We start from the raw sequence: 19,955 nt of genomic DNA, 5'->3' as shown, positions 1-19,955 counted from the left end.
CTCCACCAGGGAGAGGAGTTCCACCAAGTTATTCTGACAATAACTCAAAAAGCAGCTCAGCTACTGTTCTAGGATCTGGTTCACCCACTCCGTCTGGCTATCAGTTGTGGACAGAATGCTGAGGACAGCCTGTGTTCAACCCCAAAAGATCCAAGAAGATCACCCAGAAACGGGAATGGAATTGTGTGCCACAACACAAAATTATCGCATCAGGAAGACCATGTAGGCAGAACACATGTTTCAGGAAGAGATGAGTACTCTGCTGTGCACTGGGTAACTTCTTGATAGGCATGAAATGTGTCATCTTAGTCAAGGTATCTACTACAATGAAGATGGCTGTGTGTCCCTGGGAAGGAGGTAGAGCCACAACAAAGTCCATGGAGATAACCAACTAAGGTCATGCAGGCATGTGCAGAGATTGCAAGAGGCCTAAGGATTGCTGATATAAGCCTTGGCTTGGACACAGGCATCACAAGACTGAATGTATTTATGTATATCTGGCCACCAGGTTGGCCACCAAATGGCTTAGGCTACCAAATAAAGGGTCTTGGCAACCCACCAATGCCCTGCAGTACAGGCATCATGGCATTGCTGCAGAACTTGTAGTCAGAGAACGCTTTCTGAAATGCAGAGAAGTCCTTTGAAATTAAGGCAGCCATCATGGATATTAAAGTCCAGGTGTCTGGGGGCTGCCATGGAGCCAACTTCTGATTACTTGGCCTGTGCATAGTTATCTGTGGACTGGGCTTGGCAAACTTGGAGCAAGAAATTTTGATCCACTGTATCAAGGAGAAAGTTGTTATGGTTTAACAGAGAAGCCAGGGCAGACTCTTCAGGTTCATCTTTGCAGGGTAGCCCATCCTCCTTCCTGTTTTTAGTACCAGGCCAGTGCATCATCTGAAAGTTGAACCTTGAGAAGAAGAGAGCCCAGGCTTCATGCAGTTTTCAGGCACTTCATAGATTGGAAGTACTTCAGGTTTAAGCTGTCCATGAGTATCTGCATAGAATGGACTACACCCTCTAGGAGATGCTGCCACTTTTTGAAAGCCACTTTGACAGCCAACAACTCCTTGTTCCAGATGCCATACTTGCATTCAGTGAGTGTTAATTGCTAGGATTAATAAGCACATGGATGAAGGAGATGTGTAAGCCCTGGCAATGCAAAAGTATGGCACCAATCACTTGGCTCGAGGCATCAGTCTCGACTACAAAGGGTTGGGGTGAACCAGGTTTGGGGCTGAAGTGAATGCCCCCTTCAGTTCAACAAAGATCTCTTGAGCTGTGGAGGTTCATGAAAATTTGGTTCCTTTCCTAAGTAAGATTGTGAAAGGAGTAACGAAGTGGGAAAAGCCTGGAATGAACCTCTTATAGAAGCTGGTGAACCCCAAACAGTACTGTACACCCTTGACATCCTTTGGGGGGGGTTCCCAATCTATGATGGTCTGGATCTTTTGAAGGTCCATGCAGAGGTTTGCTGATAACATGATTTACCCAAAGAACTTCATCATGTCTTGATGAAAAACACACTTCTCTAATTTAGCATACAAGTGATGCCCCTGAAGGTGTAGGAGAACTGCCCTGGCCTCCTGGAAATGATCTTCCAAATTCTCAGAAAAGATCAAGATATCGTCAAGATACACCACTAGGAAGCAGTCCAATGTGTCCCAGAGTAAATCATGCACAAAATGTTGAAAGCTGGCAGAGACATTGCGTAGGCCAAATGGCATTACCAAATATTCAAAATGTCCAGAGTGGCTGTGAAATGCAGTCTTCTATTTGCCACCTTCCTGGATCCAAACTAGATAATATGTCCATCATAAATCTTGTTTGGTAGAGATCTGAGCTCCCTGGATCTGGTCAAATAGTTCTGGGATGAGCAGAAAGCGGTATCGGTTCTTCATGGTTAAATGGTTCAACCTGTGATAATCTGTGCAAGGATGCAAGTCCCCATCTTTCTTTTTGATGAAGATGATGGGAGCCCCAGCAAGAGACATGGATGAATAGATGAAACCCTGAGCTAAATTATTGTACAAGTATTCACAGAGAGCCTGTAACTCTGGGTAGAAAGGGCATAATGAATCTCTGATCCTGGCAGCAGATCCACTGGACAGTTGTAAGGACAGTGAGGAGGTAAAGTTTCAGCATACTTCTTTTCAAAAATGCCCACCAGGTCCTTGTAAGGGTCTGGTAGCTGGTCACCTTTGGATGAAGGTGAATTCACCTTCAGATGAGGTGGTTGTAGGGAGTGAATGGGGTGCTTCTGAACTGGTGACAGATCCAAAACTGGCCTTTAAAGCTGCTGTCACAGGGTCTTGAAAACATACCTCCAAGCACTGTAGGGAACTAAGCTGTAGTGTCTGTTTACTCCAAGAGATAGTTGGATCATGCTGTGTCAACCATGAAATTCCCATAAACACTAGGAAGTGAGGGGTTTTTATCAAATCAAAAAAGGTCCATTCTTGGCGGTTTGGGGCCACAAGCATATCCAAGAGTGTTTTCATGTGTAACTGGCCCTGAAGTGAGGAGTGAACCATCTAGCCCCTCAACTGGAACTAGGGCCTGCTTGGGTCAGTAGAAAATCTAAAATTTCTTGGCAAAACCAATGTCCATAAAGTTGGATGAAGCTCCAGGGTTAATGATAACCTGTATTTCCCCCCCTTGTGGTAGCACTTGCTAGACTGGTATCACAAAACGAGGGTTGACCTGGTGGGGTTCCCTCTAACACCTCCAATAGTAAATTGTTTGGTGATGACAGGTGAAACATAATGTCCCTTCTCTCTGCAGTAGAGTCAGTACATTATTCTGGCAGTGTTGCTTCTCCATCTCAGATAAGCATTGGTGAGAGCAGTCCACCTGCATGGACTCTGGCTATGGAGTAGAGACAGGGTTCAGTGTCCTCAAGTTTGGGCCTCTTCTACCCAATAGGCTTAGTATTCTCTGTCCCCTTCCAACAACCAGGAATCAATATTAATATACACTGTGATGAATTTTAGTGGAATACCCAGACCATTTCATCTTTAATGCTGGGGTTTAAACCAGCATGGAAATGGAAACACTGGGCAGCTTCATTCCAATGAGTATCCATGGCCAAACAGCAGAATTGTGCTGCATAGTCTGCATGGAACAGCGCCCTTGCTTTAAAGCCTGTAGTGCTAGTTCTGTGGTCTGTTCTCAATTGGCATGCCCAAACATCTCTACTAGGACCTGAATGAAATTATTCAAGTTTCAGCCTCTAGGAGTGGTGATACCTAGACTAGGGCAGGGCCTGAGAAGAGGATTACCATCAAGGCCGCTTGACTGCATTCTGTGGAGTAGGCCTCAGGGCATATTTGAAAAGTAGCCAATAGTGTTTAATACATCTCCAAAAGTCATTGTAGTCTCCAGAAAAGCAGCTGGAGTATGGCTAGACAAAGGTGAGGCATTGCTCAGGGCAACCAATTTATTCTGCAAGGCTGCCACCTGTGCTTGCAAAGCCTGAATCATATGACTCACTTCATGGAGTTCATGGTGGCCTAGGTCAGTGTGCAGAGTGGCCTTAGCAAACTGTAATGATCCAGGGTGTGGGCAGCCAGAATCCAATTGCCAGTCCAAGTCACAAGTCCAAATTGCAGAGTCAATCAGGTCAAAGTCAAGCCAGGAGTCTGTTGTAGACAGACTTGGGCACTAACTTGTACAGATCAGGCCATAGAACCAGGAATATCTGTGGCACAGGCTCAGTCAGGTACAAGATGGCCAGTAGCAGAACTCACTGAACCTGAGTAACCATGGACCATCCAAAATCAAGACCTTAGATACCCATGCTTGTAATGGCAGCAGCTTCTGTCCCAACCCAGCCCCAGCAATGGAATTACAGTTTAATCCCAATTCAGCCCCACCAACACCCTTATTCCCAAGATCATCCTGTCGAGTCTATACACACAAAAAGTAATGTGATAAGGAAAAATAGAGCAACCACCTTCAGGCCAGAGGTCTTCCCCTATAAGAATCAGCAATGGAACCAAACCTGGGAGTGATACCTGGTAGAGTGTCTATCAGAGCTCTGTTGGCAGAATGTTCTTGTCCAAAGTTGTCTTGTCCCTGAGAACTGTCCAAGTTCCTGAAGCATTTTCTCTTTCCTCTGGCTTAGTTCTCGACCTGGTAAGATGCTACTGCCTATTGATCTCTTGCTCATAGTACCTTTCAGCTTTCTGCTCAGCTTTCTGCTCAGCTTTCTTTATCTGTACTGTACTGTGGGCTTATCCCTCTATGACGGAATAATGCAAACATAAAATGCAATACATGACTGGAAGGCAGGATAGGCAGACAGGATAGTGCAATTTGAATTCCTCTGTTGCAGGTGTATGCAAAACATCATGTTTCAGACAACTCAGGTATTCTGTGTGCATGTACCACTGCTCTTTAAAACCCTAGAATTACAACCTCCTTGATGGTATTGAATGTTAAGTGCTGTGAGATGTGCCCTTCTTATATGATATTCCTGGATGTACAATTTAGATACATGCTATTTGACTGTAATCAAATCAAAGGGTGATCCCTGAAAACATGTCCTTCAGGTAAGAAGAATAAATCCAGTAACTGAAAAATAAAATATAAATAAAACATAGTGACTAATATAATTAAGAAAAACAATTCATTGTAGCCAAGCCTAGATCAAACCTTTGATGGAAACTGGCATGCTTCTTCTGGCAAAAATGAAGGTTTTACATTTGGCAAACCCTGAGACTTTCTCAGCTGTTACAGGCTATTATTACTATAATCATGTGGCTCTTACAGGCACATTGACATTCTTAATAAAGGGAGGAATTAAATAATGGGTTCCTTATTTTTTGGAAGTGGAGACAACATCTTCTCTTTTTCTATTATTTAGCTCCAAATGTGGCTCCTTCAGAAGTTGGAGGAGGGGGTGGCAGCAACCGAGAACTAACAATAACATGGATGGTAGGTATCATAATAAAGTTACACTTAGTATCTTTTCTATTATAAAGGAACTGATCCTGCTGACATGGAACCAAAACTTCTTGGCTGGTTATGTATGTTAACAACAACAGTGAAGGCTACTACATAACTGTAATACCAAGTTTTTGTTACTAATGTATGACCTTGGCTTTGAAAACATATTTTGCAAAATTCATTTAATCATTTGTGGAAACCCATCTTATTAGTGAAAAACTCATAAAATGGATTAAGATTAAAGAAAGTGTCAACATTTGGAATTACCTTGTTCAGTATATTAACCTGTCAAACTCATCATGCTGCACTGTAATATGAAGAGAGAACCACTCTCCTAGCAATTTCTGCTCTGCTTAAGGAACAGCTTCTTCAATGTTGTCCTGAATGTGTGGGGAGCTAAACTGGGAAGTGTGTAGGGGCTGCAGAAGCTGCCCCATCTCAGATGTCCCCGTGTATGTCAGCACCATTCCCTTAGATCCCAAAATACCATGTTGACCAGAAAGCCCAACAGAATTGGCAAGCAGATTCTCGACTGTATAGACAGTTCAGCTCATGTCAAGCAATCATGAGCAGGACTACCCACTGACTCAGCTGTTCAGAATTGGACAGCTGAGAAGTGGTCGGGCTAGCGATGCATCCCCAGTATGGAGCTTTGCAGGGTGGAGATAGTCTGTCTTCCAGTAGCTTCCAGTAGCTACTTTAAGCCTTCACACATTGCATGAAGAAGACTGTGGGTAGATTATTCTACACAAGCATGTTCCTATTTTTATTTACCCAACATATACAATTACATAGAAAAAATACAAAACAAAATAAAGACTAGCATAAACATAACAGAAATATGAAATTATTCTTAAGATTGTCACTTATTAAATAGAAAGTGAATTTCTTTGGAAATACTCAAAAAAGTTTTAAGAGATTATTTACTCAGCTCTGTTATGCAAGGGTTTCCAAATGCTGGCACATCCTTTCCCTGATGATGTGACCTATACAATTTGAAAGGCTAAACTCTGAAAAAGAAGACGAATGTGAGAGAAATGCTGGTTTGCTTCAGATGAGTTGTCCATCTTGTCTCCAGGGCAGATTCAAGCATTTTTTTAAGAGAATGCCTGTTCATAGTCATTTCAACTATCCCAATCATCTGCTGTTTAAAGTAATAACCCTGTGTTATTTATGGTCCAACATTGGAAGGCTTTAAGCCACACACAGAGTACTAAGTCACATCCAAATGATGCTTTTATCATATTGACTCCCTGCATCTTTCATGGAATTTTATGGAGGTGTGGACAGTGTGTCTCACATTAGCCCTGCATACTGCCTTTGAATGGTTAATGCTCTTTGAAAGTACACTCCGTGTTAAGGGAAATAAGTTATTCTGTCTGTACCATGCTCCATTCTCATCTTTCTCTTGTCTAAAGTGACTATTGCTTCAATAGCCTCTTGTGGACATGCTGTATTTTGTCCAAAAAAAGTAGTTGGAAAACAACCAGTTTTTGCAGCCAAAAAATGAAATCTATGGAAAATTCATTATTATCAGTACAAGTGGTGCTAAATGTGGTTGACACAGCCAGCACGTGTTTTTGTTGCAATTTCTTAGCTATTTCTCAACAAAGATCTGGATAACTTGTCAGAAAAGCTCTGGGAAAAGGTTATTTGTATAGCTGTGTGAAGCAAAGCCACTTAATAAAAAAATGTCAAAAAATGGCCACTTACTCAACACCTGAAACAATAATTCTGGAAAAATAGTTTTGATCAACTTGGCCATGCCCTCCACACTGTAAGATTCTACATGTCAACCAATACAGCTACTGTTTTGAACCAGAAAGCCATGAAGGCTAGCTTACTCTTCACAGTCCTAACTGACCAACCATTCTATTTATAAATGATGTGGAAACAACCTGAAGTACCAGAATCCCCTGCCTGTCTGACAAGAAGCTCTGGTTCTAAGTACCTATAAAATCCATCAATCATCTATAGATTCTCTGGATAATCCACAACCCTTGCGCTGATTCCTGCATATGCTATAACTAGTTATGCAACAATGCATAGGTAGATGCCTTTATCCAAACTGTCAGAATATGTTGGGTGTGGAACCACAGATTAAATGGAGGCAGAGTAGCATAAATGCTGTAGCCAGGCAAATGGCCCTTGGTGTATAGGGAGTCAGTGTACTATTCACATAAACAGTAGTGAAAGCATCCTTCCAAAGGTGTGTGCATTTAATAACTGATCAAAGCACAGATGAGGCGCACCATAATTTAGGAACATGGGCACAAGGTGAGATCTTTAAAAATGTCACCTGTTGAGTAGCTCTCTGTGCTGCACTGGTCCCTAAAAGTGCCCCAAAACCCAAATTCCAGAGGTGTTCAATTGAACTTGCATTATACTTCCAGGAAGCTCACATATCCAAATAGCTGTAAGAATTGTTGCCATACTGACCAGCCAATGCACTACCCTAAAACTGCAGTTCAGTGTCAGTCAGATGTAAACTGAACAGGAACAGAAGTGACTAATAGGCCATGCTGCCTCCTGCAGAAACAGAAACCCAACTGAACCACACATAAGACTAGTGCCAGGTGAGAGAGACATACCACCCCCTGCCAAGGAAAAGGAGTTTCCTTGTTTCAGATATGTATTTATCAGTAAGGAGGCTAACACCTAACAGAAGAAACAGAGCCCAGCAGGCCAGTGCTCTCCAGCCAGCTTGTGTTCCCTGTTAGCCCCAAGTAAAGTGCAGCAAAATCCCAAGGGGTGCTGCCACCTGTGCATGCAGAACCCCTTCCAATCCCTGCATGCCTAGAAGCAAGGAATGTCATGGGAGAGATTGGGGGGAAGTGTTGGAAACACTGTTGCGGCTGCCCGTGAAGGACAAATCAGCAAGAAAGGCTCTACAGAGTGCAAGAGGGAAACTCGTCAAGGCAGTGGACCAATCTACTGCTTGTTTTTGTAGGACCTGATCTCTCTGCACAACCAGAAAATCTAAAGAGGTGAGGATGGGCTGTGCACGAGCCGCACGCATTGCCTAATATGGCCTGCTTGTTTGATCTTAGCCTCTCCACCGCAATATTGTCTCATGCCCAGATAAGCTAGAGAAAGATGCTACTCAGACATAAATAAAAGTTCATGTAAACATTCTGTAAATTTGCTTTTTATATTTTTGATCAATGTGTGCAATACATTTAAACATACTTTGGGTTGGATCCAGAAATCACATTCCACAAATAAAAGAACTCTATTCATTCTGAGGATGAATTTAATTCTCTTAAAAGCTCCTGCTGGACAAAAATAAGGAGATTATTTTGCCAGCTTCTTCCCTTCCCTTTGTGTCCTTGAAAAGCTGCTGCAGAGAGATGATTGGGGAACCTATCCATGGGTTTTTAACAGAGAATTCAGAATCAGTGAAAATCTCACTGCTCTTGAGAATCTTTGACTTCCAAGAGCTAGAAAAAAATCTGACATATCTTAGGCTGCAGGAAAAGAGCCCTATTCTTTGTTGTGTAGGGACTGCAAAGAGTTGGATAATTTCCAATTATGACTGTATTTTTAAAACCATAACCAGTGGATAGTAACTAATGTGAGGTCAGAAAGAACCATGTCTTGTTGGGCCCAAACATGTCTATATGCCACTTATGTTTTCAGCTTAGAGGAAGCTTTCCCATCTCTCCCTCTTCCCATGAACACAATTGGGTGGTTAGGATTTAATATATTTCCTTATAAGTAATTCCCAACATATCCTTAAACGTGTATGTTGAGGATGTGAAAGTATTTTATGTTCACTGTCAGCCTGGTTCAGTGTAAATAAATTGGTTGATTTTTTCTAATGCACAAAGTTTGCATTTGAGATTCCAATAATTATTCCATGAGAACAGGATGTAATGCAGGCTGGCACACCTACAGGATTTACTGTATTTCACTAAGCCCCTAAGGGTGAGACTTTCAGGAACTTAAACTACTTCCATATCTTGTTTTGAAAATAGAATGATGGGGATATGAAGTTCCTTCCACTGTACGATTTCTTACCATTTTTCTTAATGCAGAAAGCATTTTGTGTGTCCTCAGAGAACTAGACTGACATTGGAACTGATAGGTGGCATTATTTTCATTTTTAAAACTGTCTCTTTTATGTACCACCCGATTTAAAACAAGAACAGCAACAGATACAGGCTTTGATTTTTCTGCTCTCTGAAATGTTTCTGTAGCAGTCATGCATGTTTTTGCCTCTCTCTAAAAGGACTTTAGAAGAATAAGTAGACAAAGCAGAGTTGTAGAAATGCCAGAAAACTTTTTTTTTTTGTAAAAGTGACCCTAACTGACTAGCATATTGATATATTTAAGGCTAATATTCCTGGCTGCAATTGCTAATATTCTGTTTGCATTTTATGTCATGCAGCCTCACTTACAGAGCAATCCTAATGGCTACTGGAAAGCATCTAGGTGGCCAGAGGCTTGCTCAGAGCCTCAGCTGCAAGGTTGGAAAATTTCTCTGAGCTCGTAGCTGAGGATCACAACTCTGATTCCCTTCCTCCTCATCACAGCTGCCCTGGCAGGAGCTGCCCCTGCTTCATCTCTGAGATTGCCAGGTCTGGGGGCTGGTGAATGTGGTAAGGAAGGAGGGAGACAGCCACTGCCAGGATACAATGCATCCTAGCTATGCCACGATCTCCTGTCTGCCTGTCCTGGGGCACCACATTTACCTGAAATAGGCTAAGTGCTTTTCAGAGCATGAAGAGCACAAAAGAGACCTTTGTCCTGCACAAGATGACTGCAAACCTCCCAGTTTAGAGGGTTCTGAGCATCCTATCTGGATTGCACCCTCAGTGCTATTCTTTCCATTTAGCTGGGGAGGAAGGAAAGTAGCCTTGGGATTATGATCTGCAAATAACAAATCACCACATTGTTCTCAGTTCCTCACCTAGAGCTCAGCTGTACAAATGCTTTTAGGATTTTTTTTAACCTTTTAATGCATCCTGCATTTTTGTTGTCTTTCAAGTCACAACCCCACAGTCCAGTCCAGTCATTTGTGTTCTTTAATGGTAATTCCAATGGTAATTCCAAACATAGGTATTTGCATTGTTACATGAAAAGTATAGAAGACATTTTCAGTACTTAGTGTAGCAATCTCTCCAAATGAATGGCAGAACCATTTATGCAAGCTAAATTCCTGGTACAAGGTGTTCCTGCCCACATACTGCAGTACCTTGCATGTGCTTTTGCAGCTATGTACACATAAAGATCTCTTTCTATGCAAAATCGGTTTCCATGCACAGATTGCATCTTAAGCAGGCAGCATTATCATTTCATTACATTTTTACCCTGTCATTCTTCCTTTTACAAGGAACCAAGTCAGCCCACATGTTCCTCCTATTCTTCCTCTCCATTTTATTCTCACAATACAACCCTGTGCAGTAGTTTAGGTTAAGAGTCTGTGACTGTCCCAAAGTCACCCAGTCAGCTTCCTGGTTGAATTCTTCTGTTCCAGTGCAGCACTCTTAGCCATTACACCACACCGCAACATGTGAAGCAAGCAGAAGAAGGTATTGTTGAAAGAGTTTTATGAAGGTTATTTCATTGGTTGACCTTGATGTTAAAAACTCCCATCTCTTTCTCATATGCTATGAAACGTTCCTACAGAGTAAGAAAGAAAAATATGTCCCTTTTTTCCCTCCTGATACTTTCCAGCTTCCCATAAACTCTGACTTACAAGCCTCTTGTCCTGGGCTGCCTCGAGTCCCATTCCTGCTAGGGAATGGGGGACGCACATCAAAGTTTTATTACTCATGTCCACTTGCATAAAACCAAAACATAGTTTTCATATCTTTTGTCTTGTAGCCTTTGTCAAGAGAGTACCACTTTGGAAATAATTTTGGATATGTAGTGGCTTTCAAGTCCTACGATGACAACAATTGGAAGCGAGTTACGGTTCCTCAACCTGAAGCTGGTCGCTATGTTCATAAGGATGAATCAATGCCCCCTTCATCAAGGTACCAAGTAAAAGTACGTGCATTCAATAACAAAGGAGAAGGACCATTTAGCCTCACTGCCATCATCTATTCAGCACAAGATGGTAAGTAGAAGTCAAGAGTATTTTCTAATAGACTGACTGCCACCTTCTAGTAAAAGACTGCACATGTAAGTGGTCTACTTGTGTGAGCAATGTAACAAGTCACCCAGGAGCAATCATAAGATCCTGGCTCAATGTCCATTCATAAAACATTGCAAGTTCAAGCAGACTAGTCACCTTAACACATCTACTGCTGGCATTGATTCAGACTGAATTCAGGAGCAAAACTATTTAGCCTTAAACAGAAAAATGGCCTATGACTCTCTGGGAGGTGCCATAGTTCGCACTGAGCCTTAAGAATGGAGATCTTAACAGGAGTTCTTCCTGTCACTTTGACAAACCTGTCAGACAATGGATAATAATTCACATGTGTGGCAGTTGGTAGAAATGTCATGGCTAATAGCCATTTATATCTTTATCCTGAAGGAATATGTTTAATGTCACTTGAAAGCTGTCTATAAAGTGATGGCCATTACTAGATCTTATGGTAGTGAATTCCATAGTTTAACTATTTGGTATGTGCCAACACTGCATGATCTGAAGTATGCTGTCAATCAGGAATGTGTGATGAAACAGTTTGAGGAGGGGAATTCATTGGATTCCCTGGGTTCAGCTCCCTGGACCATGGTCCACTTTGACACATCCGTGAGTCCGAGTTCCTGGTGAGCACACCCAGAGTCCACATAGCACACACCAGGAATTTAGCCCTGTGCTAATGCTGAGCAAACACCATCCTTCTTCCACGCCACACTCAGCAGCTTTTGTTGGTGCAGCTGAACATGACGAAGGAGGTTGACATTTGTGCAAGCCACATTCTTCCAGTCTTCATGGATTTCCTCGTGGATTGCTTTCCAAGGTTTGCTTTGCTGAGCATGACAAGACATCCACAAATGCAAGGGACAGACTTTTCAGAGCTCTGAAGCACAAAATACTCCTGTGGTGACAATCTTGTAGGAATAATCCCTGTGACTGGGGATGCCTAAAGTGCCTGATTCTGCCTAATCTTGGAAGCTAAGCAGGGTTGAAATCTGGGTGGGTGACTTGAGTCCTGCACTGAGCAGGAGGTTGGACCTGATTGCCTGCTAGGCCTCTTCCAAGTGTATGATTACATTACTGTATGATTTTTCATGGTAGCATGAAAAGAAGCTGCAGCATGAAAGGACCTCAGGCTCAAGCAATTCTATTTGTAATAGAAGTTTACAGTTTTTAACTCAACAGTGTTGCATTATTAACATCCGAGAAAGGATCTACCACTGCCCTAGAAATGAAGTGAATTGTGCAAAAACATCATTGGAAAGGTTAGAGCAATGCTATCCACAACTGCAGCTTATAGTACTAGGTATCTTTTTATTTTTAAACAGATTTTTATCATTATATCCTGTGAATATACCATATATATTGGTGTATAAGATGACTCTTGAAACCAAAAATAGCAAAGCAAAAATTGGGGTTTGTCTTATACACAGGGTGATATATATTTTTTTTTGGTCATATTATAGTCATTAATTTTAAAAATCCAGATAGATAATAAAGACAATTGTATTTACAAGCTCATTTTATTAATAATCACAAAAAAATCTTACTGGTATATATTGATACCAAAGTGACCAAAGTACAGGATACCAAAGTACAGGATAATTTACTTAGTCTTTCGAACTGAGATCATTGATTACATTTTCAGCTTCATTTTGTAGGTTATTTTCTGCCAATGCAGTTTTTGTAGCATCCATTGTGTGACTATGAAACATATCCCATACTAGTAAACTAGTATTTTTCTGAAGCATACTTCCTGGTTGTTTGTTTCACACATCCTGTCACGAGAGTCTAGAAGCTTCCAGCTTACAAATATCTATTGAAGCCAGTTGACAGTTCTGGAATATATGGGAGTTATTGCTCAAGGGTTGTCCTACTCACCTAACATATGACAAATATGAAAAACAGCCCAAAATATTATACACAAGTTGTCTTATATGCTGATTCATATCATACATAGAAATTTGTGGTAGCTGAGGTGAACCTGAGCCCAAAATATTATTATTTCTTGTGTGAAAGGGCTACCAAAGCAAAACTAATCTGCCCTAAAAGCTTCAATCAGGCCACCATGTGCTAATTATAATTGCTAAATGAAAACTCATTTTCTTTAATTTTGTAATAAGGACATACCTTGCCATTTGTAGATAAATTGCATTTATAAATTTGAAGTGTTGGCAGTTACTGAAAGCTATTAAAAAAACAGTGTTCCATACAGGATGATTTGGTTCTCTTTGATACTGTTCTTCAAAGATATAACTGTTTAGTCTTGAACACTGATGGTTTTGATACATAGTTGAGTGCATGCCCAGTTAGAAGATTAAGTATACAAAAGGTTTCCTGAGCTTGTCTGTTGTAACTTGTTACTAAACATTTTCAGAAAAGCATTGATCTTTGCCTGACAAATAGAATATTTTCTAGGAACTGGACTGCCTTAGGTACCTTATGCTCACAAACTTAACTTTTACTTAAGCTTAAGTAAAGCACAAGGCATCTTACATAAATCTAAAATAAATACCTTTATTTATTACATTTGTAGTGAAGCATTGAGCAGCTAGAGCCATACTTGCAAAACTATCTATTCTGTATGCACAGCATTACAACAGAGAACACTTTCTATGTTTGTGGACAGGCATATCCAACAAGAATCATAGCTTGGATGTTCAGATGTATACACTCATGTGCTAAAAAAGAAAGTATGTATTTAACACTGAATTGATATTTAATTAATATATATTGCACAGGAGCCTGTCTTTTGTTGTTGCTTTACACCAAAAGCCCCATGGCACCTTGGATTTTTAAAACTGTATTAATGAAAAACTTCTGTAAAAGTTACATTGCAGGTTTATGTATCCTGCAAGCCTTTTATATACTTCTCTGCTTTGTAAAATTTCATGAATTGGACACAATGGAGTCATTGCATCAGCAACAAAAAAGAAGCCACTGGTGGAACAAATTTTCTGTCCAGTATCTGCAGTCCTGACTTATCTCTCTGGTCCAGATGGTTGGTGGACCCTCCTGAGAAAGGATGTGTTTAAAGGGATGCAGGAGGTTTGGGTGGGTGGGGAGCACCATTTATATGAAGTTAGCTCCAACTCCGTCACCTTAAATCATTCCTGTTAAATCACTTAAATCTTTAATCACTCCTGTTGAATCGCTGTAATGAAGAAAATTATAACTAAAAAGTGACAGAACCAACATAACCTATGAAGCCGTTCGTGTAATCAAGGGTGGAGAACTCTTCCAGCCCAAGGATGAACAGCATTTCAGAAAACCCCTAGATGGTGAGGCAGGATTGAAGGCAAAAGAAATGGAGAACAAAAATCAGCATGCTTTAGCTTAAACATTTTCCTGCCAGAAACTAAGCCTTCATTGCTGCTCCTGTTCACGTTGCAACTTGCTACCAAGTTGCCTCCACCTTCTGGCAGCTCTGAATGAAGGCCCTCCAAAACGTCCTGACCTTGAGAGCCCTACTCAGCTGTTGTACACTCAAGGTTGCAACTTCCTTTATGGAATCAATCCAGTTCATATTTGCTCTTCCTTTTCCTCTGCCTTCAATTTCAATTAAGCCATAGAAGTGTCATTTCAACATTTTAGAGCAGAAAAACAAACAGTTCAAAAGCCAGGTAACTACCAATTCAGAGGTTCTAGAGAGAGGTGTAGCCAGAGGAAGCCTGTGGCCTTTGAGGAGCGCCAGATTTGGTCTCCAAGCCTGAGGTTCTGCCCGCTTGGTATAAAGGCTGTATTGATCCTTTTGTTGGAGCCCTGTTGTTCATTTATGTTCCGTATCCCTGGTGTGTATCTAGTAGCAATGCACACATGACCAGGACATTTCAGCTACGTTAATAATCCTAGATCAGTACTCCATAAGAACTTTTAGGAGATACCATGCTAAAGTACAGCAAATTCACAAATCTCTAAGGAGATACTGTTTTTAATTACAGCTCCTGAATTCAGTTTTAGTAACAATTCTTAATACATTGCAGCTTGTGAAAAGAACTGTATTAATGGCAATTCCACCCATAATCTTTTTAAATCAGTAAGCATCTTGTGCTACAAATGTAAAAACAAATTAAATAATTGCACATTAATGAATTACTTGTATCATGCCTCAGTCAGAATATTCAAAGTGACTTATATTACTCATATTCATTCTTCCAGCTCCTACTGAAAGACCTAAAACTGTGAATGTCAAAGTCCGATCATCCACAGAAGCCTCTGTTTCTTGGCAGCATATTTTAAATCCAGCTGTTACTGGGTATGAGGTGAGTGTAAAAAAATTGCACTGTCATTTATTAACATATACCCAACAAATAGTGCCACCTGTGCATCATTATTTGAAACCCAGTGCATGATTAAGTAATGCGCCATTATTTGAAATCTGTTTCGTCTTGCCCTGCATAGCTACATTTCTTTGTGTTTACAGATCCGTTACTGGCGTACTCATGAAGCAGAACTAACTGCAAACAGAGTACAAGTAGGTAGTGATAAATTTTCTGTAAGGCTGGAAAACCTGAAGCCTGACACACAATACTATGTAGATGTGGCAGCTTTCAACACAGCAGGCATTGGACCTCCCAGTTCTCGTTTGGTTTTCATTACAGAAAAAGCACGTAAGTAAAATAGTTTATTTGCTGATGGCCTGGTTCATTATATCCAATGTTGATCTACTGTAGTTCATTTGAGTGGGTCTGCGCAAAGTAGGACTTATCTGTGCTCCATAAATTATTAGTTTTATCATATACTCTTATTTATTATGTGGACATAATTGAATAATTCTTTAAGAGTTCTTTAAAGAAGGAAATATACCCTTCTAATAATTTGTTTTTCCCTCCCCACAAACAAATATCAAATATATATCACTTTCTTTAATTGATATCAAGACTGAATACATTGATTTATGTTATGAAATAATAAAAGAGACATTAACACTTCCAAAAAAAGAAGAAAGGACAATAAATAACTTTAAAAAGAACTGTGTTTATGTGCAAGGGAGATAAGGGGTGGGGGGTAGGCTTGGGAAGAGGCAGGAAGGGGCAGAGCGTGGCGTGTGCCAGAGCTGCACAGTAATAAGGACCTGACTGTTCCAGTTGGATTGAAGGGTATATGATCTTTTTCAGCTCCAAGGCAGCGGCCAAGAATTATCAGTTCTGTAAGGTCCGGCTCAAAGTACATCATCACATGGGACCATGTCAGGTCACAGTCCAATGAATCCACTGTCAAAGGATATAAAGTAAGATCTATACTAAAATTCATTGGCATTATTTTGTAATTTGGTTAATACAATGCCTTGTGGCATTTCCATTAGTGAATCAAGTAATGAATCACTTAAAAGCAGGTTGCGAATGGACCTCTTGTGAGGAAGAACCACCCAGAGTGTATACAGCTACTATCAGTCATGAATTCTTTAATTAACCCTGTGAAACTGCCTTTGAGATTCACTGCTACTGATACTATCAGTTAAATTCTACACTTTTTTATCTGAGCAGAGCAGGATAACAAAACAATTGTGTGGCACAGAGGTATACATCCCCAACCCATAGTTCTCCCTCCTCTCATTCAAGCTCATCAGAACTGTTATCTGTTATGCTGGGAGCTGATTCATACACTCACTACTAAAGCATGAGTGGAATCTTTGCTGACTTCTTTTCAGTGGCTAAGAGAAGAGACTGAAAACTTTGTTCTTCTGGAGGTCAGAGCACTTGATGATGGCTGGAGCTCTTTAGGACACTTTTTCTCCCTTTGCCAGGAGAAAGTGAACATTAGCAGCTTTGGTCCATGGAGCACAAAAAGAGGGATGATCTGTGGAGTTGGCAGGAGTAAGAGAATAGGCTTTGGTCCCTTCTTAGCATTGCAGTGCTTATGAATCAGTGGATATGCAGGTCAGGAGTGGAGAACTTGCTAAGTTCTGAAAATAGTTTCTATTCATTAAGCAATGACAAAAGCAGTGACAATGAGAAGAAAGCAAAGGACTGGTGTCCTGCTAGGGCAGTTCTAACAAAATGTCTGCCTGATGTGTTAGATTAGAGCTTCCAGCATACACCACTTTAAATAAGGGAAAGCTTAAATGCCGCTTTTCCTTTATGCTGAGGGTCATTTGCCAAACTACTCTTGCTGAGTTATAGAAAATGAATTCAACCATTTATTATTGGATTTATTTTTAAAATTCCCATGGAGAGAAAAATCATGCTGGCTTACAATAACATTCATAATTATTTCTCCTGGTCTTCATAATATGAATGTTGGAGTTGTTGGACTAGCTGTGCTTGGTATGTGTCAATTAGCAGCTGGGGGGAAGAGGGAGGAATTTTAGTTTTTGAAAATAATATAACTAGAAAAAAGTAAAACCAACCTCATTTAGCATCAAGTAATCTGAAAAATTCAGGCTTTAGCCACCTAGAGATAGACATGGTTAGACTTCAAGACACAGTTGGTTGAAACTGGAAATCTATTTGAATTACCATAGCATTCTCTTTAGAACAAAGCACTTAATCATGGTTTTGTTGATTTGTTTAACTTCATTCTTTAGTTGTTTCAATAAAGATTTTTTTTAGAATGAAATGGGTTGGAAGGAACTGGCTTTGTACATGTCTCTACTTATGGAAGGTACCTCCACCAATCTGGGAGGTGGGTCTCTCTTTCTGCACCATATCCTAGCCTACTCAGCAAGGTCCCCTAACCTGTAGCATCTTTGGGCAGACACATTGAAGGCTTGGGAGAAAAGGAACGAGGTAGTTGACTCCTGTCAGCCTGGCTGCACATGCCCAGGTCTGGATCCACCACAGTGTGATACTTGAATTATATGGTGGAATTATGCTACATTGCATATCTGAATTATAATCTTGTACCATCTTATATCTTGTCTCTAAAAGGTGCTCTATAGACCAGATGGCCAGTTTAATGGCACCCTGTTTAAGACTGGTAAACATTATATAGAAGTTCCTGCCCCTGTTAAGGGTCAGTATGTTGTTGAAGTTCGAGCACACAGCGAAGGGGGAGATGGAGAAGTAGCGCAAGTAAAAATTCCAGGTATGTAGACCTTAACATATATCTGAACATATATCTGAATTTGAAATATTAAAGTATATGTTCCTGTTTAGCAGAGTATATGCCATCTCCGTTCTAATAAAATTATTTCAGAACAAATGCTCTGTTGCTTCTGCCATAAGCAGGATTCAGCCATTCCTCAATAAACAAAACAGCCTGCATCAGAATCGTGTTCTTTGTTCTTTTTCTAATTTTCCATCAAATAGTAAGTCAAAAACAATTGTGATTCATTTGGATGACATTTTTTTTCTTTTAAATGGATCTGCCTTCAGCAAAGGCATTCAGCACAAAGTCTTACAATATAGTTGCTACAGTTGTTGTAAGAAACAGTACCCAGGGCTGAGTCAGCTCCATTTATGAGTGAGTTAACTATATGATGACTGCTCTGTTTTGGAGATCAGAAAAGTACCAAATGGACTGAACTTTGCCATGTATTTAATCAGACCCTTTAATACAGGGCAGGACAACTTGTGGTTCTCCAGATATTTTGGCCTAGATTGCCCATCATTCTGCAACCTTTAGGTATGCTGGCTGGGGCTAAAGGGAATTGGAGGCAGAAACCTCATGAAAGCCATGAGTCCTGTGGCACAAACCAGTCCCTTCTTGAGTTAGAAACTGTCCCTGAATGTCCTCTAATCAGCCAGTGAGTGACACTTGCAATTGATTCCCTTTCCTTTGCTCCAGCAATATTGGTCTATTTTAAATTCAAGTTCCTAGTGCTCAGATACCAACCACGTCATGGAGCATGTTGAACCAAGCAGTTAATTTGAGCCACGGATTTTCTCTGGAATTGTGTCCGAATGCCAGCCTTGGTCCTAACTTACATGATGTAATAATATAGAAGACGGTGGTTTTGAATACATGCAGAATTCATTTCCTTCACAACTGAGTTACATAATGCTACTGAATCCATGTAGTATTGGTAGGAAAGTGCCATAATGTTTATTAGGTAGATTCTAGCCTAGACACTTTGGCCCCTGGGATTGGTGAAGAGGCGTTGGGTGGGGAAGCAGACCTAGCCTGTAAGGCCTGCTAAAGGTTGTCTCCCCCATCCCCTGCTGCTGCCTTCCTGGGAATCTTCACTGTCTCCTCTGAGCACATCAGTGCAGAGTGGAGCCACCTGACCTGGCAATCCAACAGCCTCCTGGGGCATATAAGCAGGCCTGCTGCTGGGTGGTGCCACTGGCGGGCTGCCCTGGCAGAGGCATCCACAAAGGGAGGGACACCAAAGGGGCACATGAGGCAGATGACATGATTGCGCCTAAGTTTCCTCCCTGCAGCAGAGAACACTGAAACAACATAGGAGACTGCCTGAGTGCAAATGGAAGAAGACACCCAGTGGATGCAGCCAATACACCCAGTGGATGCAGTTGAAACCTGGTGTGTGGATACAGTTGGGAATTTTAAGAGGTAGTTAGAGTGGCAAAGAAACACTGTCTCTTTGCCTCTATTCAGTCTTTCATTTGCTGCCTAGAGGAGCATTCCAGGGTTATCTGGAGCCTAAGACATACTGACACCAAGGATATCTTAGAGGGTGGCAACAACAGGTTGTTTCTCTGTTGTGTCCCCACATCCCCATCTTTGGAACAGCTTCCCCAGTGCGGCCCACCTGGTGCCAACCTTGTCATCTTTTCACTGCCAGGCTTTGTGCCAAGACTTCTAAAAAATACTTGCTACCCAGGGACTCAAGGGGGTTACCCATTATTTACTGCATATTTTAACTGTACTAGATTTTGTAATGCTTTTTTGATTTTATGGTATTGCATTGTATTTTAACCATTTGTTTTTATAGAATGTTGTAAACCACCTAGAGAATTTCAGCTATGGGGCAATATAGAAATGGAATAAACTACTACTACTACTACTA

At 40.9% G+C, this 19,955-nt stretch overlaps 1 protein-coding gene across 1 annotated transcript in view; it reads left to right on the top strand.

The window, feature by feature from the left end:
• The window catches only part of CNTN1 (contactin 1), a 155,702-nt gene that overhangs the window by 133,920 nt on the left and 1,827 nt on the right, over positions 1 to 19,955 (top strand). The window contains exons 17-22 of the mRNA XM_044422922.1: positions 4,868 to 4,938; positions 10,780 to 11,014; positions 15,203 to 15,306; positions 15,468 to 15,654; positions 16,162 to 16,274; positions 17,914 to 18,070. Coding sequence (XP_044278857.1) covers positions 4,868 to 4,938; positions 10,780 to 11,014; positions 15,203 to 15,306; positions 15,468 to 15,654; positions 16,162 to 16,274; positions 17,914 to 18,070 — 867 coding nt within the window. The remainder of the gene's footprint in view (positions 1 to 4,867; positions 4,939 to 10,779; positions 11,015 to 15,202; positions 15,307 to 15,467; positions 15,655 to 16,161; positions 16,275 to 17,913; positions 18,071 to 19,955) is intronic.

Source organism: Varanus komodoensis, unplaced genomic scaffold (genome assembly GCF_004798865.1).
Source record: "Varanus komodoensis strain SLA01 unplaced genomic scaffold, ASM479886v1 scaffold13_1, whole genome shotgun sequence".
Classification (NCBI taxonomy): Eukaryota; Metazoa; Chordata; class Lepidosauria; order Squamata; family Varanidae; genus Varanus; species Varanus komodoensis.
Note: the sequence above shows the minus strand (reverse complement) of the source record. Positions and strands in the feature narration are given on the sequence as shown.